Source organism: Mycteria americana, chromosome 8, assembly GCF_035582795.1.
Source record: "Mycteria americana isolate JAX WOST 10 ecotype Jacksonville Zoo and Gardens chromosome 8, USCA_MyAme_1.0, whole genome shotgun sequence".
Lineage (NCBI taxonomy): Eukaryota > Metazoa > Chordata > Aves > Ciconiiformes > Ciconiidae > Mycteria > Mycteria americana.
Window position 1 is genome coordinate 33,021,249 of NC_134372.1, and position 5,567 is coordinate 33,026,815.

At 58.8% G+C, this 5,567-nt stretch overlaps 1 protein-coding gene across 1 annotated transcript in view; it reads left to right on the forward strand.

Moving 5' to 3' along the window:
• The first annotated feature begins 2,596 nt into the window (after positions 1 to 2,596).
• Positions 2,597 to 5,567, forward strand: part of SALL1 (spalt like transcription factor 1) — a 14,613-nt gene continuing 11,642 nt past the window's right edge. The window contains exon 1 of the mRNA XM_075510637.1: positions 2,597 to 2,691. Coding sequence (XP_075366752.1) covers positions 2,616 to 2,691 — 76 coding nt within the window. The 5' untranslated portion in view covers positions 2,597 to 2,615. The remainder of the gene's footprint in view (positions 2,692 to 5,567) is intronic.

The following is a 5,567-nucleotide window of genomic DNA, read 5'->3' on the forward strand; positions in this document are numbered from 1 at the left end:
GGTTCGGTCTCTTCCCCACTGTCTCAGGGCAAGGAGGGTGACAGCCTGCGCTGAGTGTATCCATCTCTGCCGAAGCATCTCTTTAAATATTCAGTGAAAAATAATGTCATGTGAAGTACCACCTATAGCAACATTATTATCTTCATTCTTCAACATCATCCCCGCTGATAGCTTCGTTTGTCTTTTTCTCAAAATCTACTGTACCAAATGCTGCGGGGAGGGAGGGGGCTCGCCCTGTGCAGAAATGAAAAGAAGCGTCAGTGACCACTTTGCAACGCTGACTAAATACTGGAGTGGCACCTGGGAGGCTTTTTCGGTTCGTATGCGTTTGTTTGTTTGTTTTCTGCGGCTGTTGGGTTTTTTCACCCTTCTTGCTAAACGTTTTACAGTCTCTTTCGTTTAATAATGAGAAGAAAACGCGAGTCAGTCGGTTCCTCGAATGGGAAGATTTCTCCCTCTCTCCCTTCTCCTCTCGCTCGCTCTCTAGGTTTTACCGGCTCATTTGAAATTGAAATGAGTTGTATCTGATCAGCCTCTTGCTTTTACAGAGAGTTTGTTAATATTAATACGGGAAAAAGGAGTAGCTTCTATAGAAGAGTAAATAATCCAGCGGGGGGAGTGGGAGGAGAGAGCAGTAGATGGGTCAGGGTGGAGGAAAAGAAGTCGCCTGCGCTCCCTCTTCTCCCAGCTCAGCTTATTTTCCAGAGTAACTTTTCGCGCGCGGACCAGTGACACGCGAAGGGGTGCGGAGAGCAGAGCGCGTCGTGAGCGCAGGGGAAACACACGCCATTCATCCACGGTGTATGTGTATCGCTGGACATACTAAAGTAGATATATATTAGATATAAAGATATCTATTAAAGTAGCATTGTCTAGAGCCTCTGTGCAACTATACTTTTTATTTCAAGATCGCGAAATTTGTTTGCCAGAGGTTCCTCCTCTGGAAGTAACACCCGGGCGTAAAAGTTTGGTGCACGATGCACTACAGGCTAGGCGTACAGCGCCCGCACGCTCCTGGCAGTATAAATATCCGGGACCGGGCACACGCAGCGACCCGGGGAGCGCACGGGCACACCGGCAGCAGGACCGGCGCGGCTCTGCCCGGCGGAGCCCAGCGACCGCCTCTCCGCACCCGGCCCGCGGCGCAGCCCCGGAGTCGGCGAGTTCGGCCGGCCCCGCGCAGCGCCTACGGCGGCTCCGCCTGCGCGCACGCCCGGCCGGCGGGCTCCGGGCAGGGGCACCCGCGGGCCGCTCCGCGACCCCCGCCAGGCTCCGCGCGGCCGGCGGCGCCTCCGGCGGGCAGATGCGCGTCGCTCCCGCGTCCGAGAGCGAAACAAAAGTCAGGAGCGGTCCCGCGGGGGACGGCGGAGCGGGGGCACCCGCGGCGCCGGGAGGGGCAGGGAAAGGCGGCGGGGGAGCGGCGCGGAGCGGGGCGCGCCGCCCGGCCCCGGCCCCGGCCCCGGCCCCGGCCTCTCGCCGCCGCTCGCACCGGCCTTCCCCGGGCGGCGGCGGGCGGATTGACTCCGGGCGCAGCCAACCGGCGCGGCGCGGCGGCGGGGGCGGAGCGGCCGCCTGGTCCGCCCGCCGCTCCCGGCGGCGTCCTAATTGTCCTGGGAATGTGTGAGGTAAAAGACAAACCCTTCCTATTTTCAGCACCCCTCGGGCCCGTGATATATGGAAAGAGACGGGGGGGAGGCGGGCGAGAGCTGGGGGAGGGCGACAATGGATCTTTATTTGCAAACGCGGGGACAAGAAGAAGGAAAAAACCCCAACAACAACAGAAAAAACACCACCCGAAACTTTTTGCGGCAGCGGGACGGAGCGAGCGGCAGTGCGCGGGGCCGGGCGGCAGCCGGAGCGGGAGCGGGGCCGGGGCCGGGGCCGGGAGCGGGGGTCTCCCCCTGCGCAGACACTTGCCGGGCGCCGCCGGGGTGCGAGGCCGCCCCTCCGGGCCCGCTGCTGCCCGCCGACAGCCCCCCAGCCGTGCGTCCTCCCCTCGATCGATTATTGCTTGCCCTGCCCTCCCTCCGCGGGTCGGGGCTTGGGGGGGGGGGGGGGGGGGGGATTTTTTTTTTTTTTTTTTTTTTTTTTCAAAAAAAGAAAAAATTCTAAAAAAAGAAGCAAAAAGTGAAATGCAGCGCAAAACTGAGGGAGGGAGAGAGGGAGGGAGGCGCGGGGAGCCTGTCGGGGCTGGAGGAAGGGGCGAGGGGAGACACATTCCTATAGTAACCGGGATGGCGCGATGCAGCCCCAGCTGGTTGCTAAGAGGGTTAAACTGTATCCAAACAGCTTTGGGGAAATCCAGCCCCTTCTCCTGCCACATGGATCGACTCATTGGGTGGGAGCGGCGGAGAGACAAGGGTCTCCAGCAAATCAGCGCCTAATTGATTAAGGCGAGCTGGTTTGAATAGAGCTGGCCATGTGCCAATCGCCTTTCAAAGAGCCCCTCTATGATTAATCGCAATGCATTATTGATAATCATAATTATAGCAGGACACATGCGCGGTGCGCGGAGGATTGGGGAGGCTGGGGGGGGGGAGGCTCGATTTCCGTAATTTTGAGAAGATTTTTTTTTAGTAATTTTTTATTCTGCCCCAGCTGATGTTTGAGCCAGCATGTCGCGGAGGAAGCAGGCGAAGCCTCAGCATTTCCAATCCGACCCCGATCTGGCCTTGTTACCCCAGCGAAATGGTGAGTTCTTCTCCTCTCCCTCGCACACATTTTAACACAAACACACACAAAATAGATCAACTTACCTTGCGGGGAGACGGGACCGCGCCGGGCAGCGGAGCGGCACAGCAGGATCTCCCGGAGTTACGTGCGGGGGGGTTCCTTCTGGGGTTTTGGTCCAAGTTCTTGGCTTTTATTTTATTTTTTTAACTCGGCGTTTTGTTTCGCCTGTTTCTTAACGAAACTCCCAAACTCTTTCCGTTTTTTGATGTTTTCCCTCCGCCCTCCCCCCGCGGGGCGGTCTGGCAGCCTGAGCCCGCGGGAGATGGATCCGCGCCCCCCGCGCCTTTCTCCGCGCCCCACGGTGCGGGGGAACAAAGTGGGGCTGCCGCGGGGCGGCTGATCCTGGAGCCCCGCGGGACGAATGCCCCGTCCGGCCACACACGCTGCCCGCGCCGTTCCCCCGAACGGGGCGGAAAACCTCCCCGGGCACCCACTTTCTCGCCCCCCCCCCCCCCCCCCCCGCAACACCCCCGAGGACCCCAGCGCTCCCGCACCCCCCACTCCCCCGCAGTCCCGCCGAGCGGGGGAATCTGCCCCGCCGCCGAGCAGCCCCGGCCTCCGGCTGCACCAAAAGCTTCCTGGAGGCGGAAAAGTTGCCGCCGCCGGGCTGGGCCGGGCCGCGGGGGGGATCGCCCCGTCCCGGGAGCTGCCGCCGCCGCGCCGGGCTCCGCGCAGCCGCCGCGCCGGAGAGGGGCTCCGCAGCCGCCAGCGCGGGAGCTCTGGGCAGCGCGGGGGCTTGTTTTCTCTCCCTAAGGTTGTTTTTTATTTTTATTTTTTCCTCCGTCTCCCCCTCCCCTCCAACTCGGTGAGCGAGAAGTAAACGCCGGCTTTGTATCCGCCAGGACTGGGAGAGGGAGCGTGTGAAATATCTTCTTTTTCCTTCTTCCCCCCCACTTCCTCCCCCCCTTTTCCCTCCCCCTCCGGGAGAAGGGGGATTTCGGAGGAGTTCGGCGCAGCCCGGCGGACGGCGGAGGGGACGTGCCCCTGCCCGTACCTGTACCGGGACGCGGGGCGACAAGTGGTCGGCGAGAGCCGCGGCCGCGAAGGCGGGGGCCGGCGGGGGCTCCCGGCCCGGGGTAGCGTCCCCCCTGCGCCCGCCGCCGCCGGCCGCACCCCCCCAGCGGCCATGAGGAGGGCGAGCGCCGGGGGGCGGCGAGGGGACCCGCCGGCGGCAGGCGCGGAGGGCGCCGCGGGGCAGAAGCGCTTCAGGCGGGCAGGTAAGGCAGGGCCGGGGCGCGGCGGTGCCCCCTTCGCCGCCCGGCCCCGCCGGTCGGCAGCACCTCGGACTTCCCCCGGCAACTTCCCGAGGAAGCGTGGGCGCGGGGCCCTCCGCTGCCGCGGCTGCTCCGCGCTCCTGCGGTGCCGGCTGCCCTGGGCCCGCCGAGCTGCCGCCCGGCGCGGTGCCGGCCCCGGGAGCGGCGGTGCCGTGCGCGGTGCCCGCGCCCCTCGGCTGCGCGGGGGCGAAACGCGGGGAGAAGGTCCCGGGCTGCCCGCGGTAAATCAAGTCGGAAAGTTTGCGGGATGTTGTCCTGCCTCTGTGAGCGCTTACCCGGCTTCCAGAATCCCTGGGACGCCCTCTTCGTAAACCAGCAAATACATTAGCCCTCGCTTCGCGTAGCTCTGCCGAAACGTTTCTTAAAAGTCATTTGGTTCCTGGGAGGCGACTTCTGGTTTTTAGCTGAGTTTTGTGCGCTTTGAGTGCACTCGAGTTTTGCCGTTTGCTCAGCATAATACCCTTTCTCATCTCGGTAAAAGTATTTATTTTTCTTCCGATATTATTTCTACTTCCTCTTGAAGTTTGGAGCAGGAGTTGGGGAAAACGTTAGGTTTTTATTTCTCTTTCATCGGCCTCCTATGAAAGAATTTGGAACTTCTTAAAGTGAGCAGAGAAAGGGAAAGCTGAAATGGAAATTATCTTGCTGGGAAAGCAGAGAGGGATTTTTCACATCTTCACTTTGTACGATTGCATCTTTTGACGTTCGCTGTCTTTTTTTGGTTTCAGTAGATGGAACAGATCAAAACACCTCCAAGTATCTTTTTTAAAAGTAGCCGTTTTCTTCTGGTTTTAGTGTTTTGATCTGATTTTGCACATCATTTTCAAATGAAAGACAGTGGGAGTGTGAGAAAGGAATGTTAACTGAGCAGCTTTCCTGCCTGTTGCTAAAGGATGTACTTGAAGTAAGTTGGATTTTGCCTGAAATGATGGCATGGAAGTGAAGCTTTTGTTTAGTTTGCATGGCTATCCTAAGTTAAATAAGTAAATAACGAAGTTTATTATTTTTAAAAAATACCGACTGGTTTCCTAGGGAGAGCGGTGTGCTTTACTATAAAATCTGTGGGAGCCTCCCCCCGCCCTTCTCTAGTAATGGTTTTAGGTTATGGCTGCTTTACATGGTTAGACGATAAGTTCTGAGTAAGTTGCCTAGAGGGTGTGTTGTGTAATGGTGTTTCAGGATTCAGAACGCCGTAACAATATTAGCATAGAGCTACCCTCCGCCTTTCCCGGGGTCCCCAGCCCTGGCAGCAGCTTCACACTCGAGCAAGACGGGGTGGGTGAGCTGTGGTGAGGACGAGTTTGCATTATGTGCCTTGAAATTGCAAAACAAAACCTCGAAATTCCAAGCGCTCCTTTCTTCTCCTTTCGTACTGTGCGTTCAGGTTTGTTAATTCATCTACAGTTTGCGCAGGGTTCAGGCAAATGTAGCGTCGCTAGTCCTTGAGACACTTGCAGAAAGGTACTGCTGGGCAGTATTTTGAGCGAATGAATAGAGTGGCCCCGTGAAAATTTCTTGCATCTGATGTGAATTCTGGTTTGGTAAAACTTTCTGCTACGG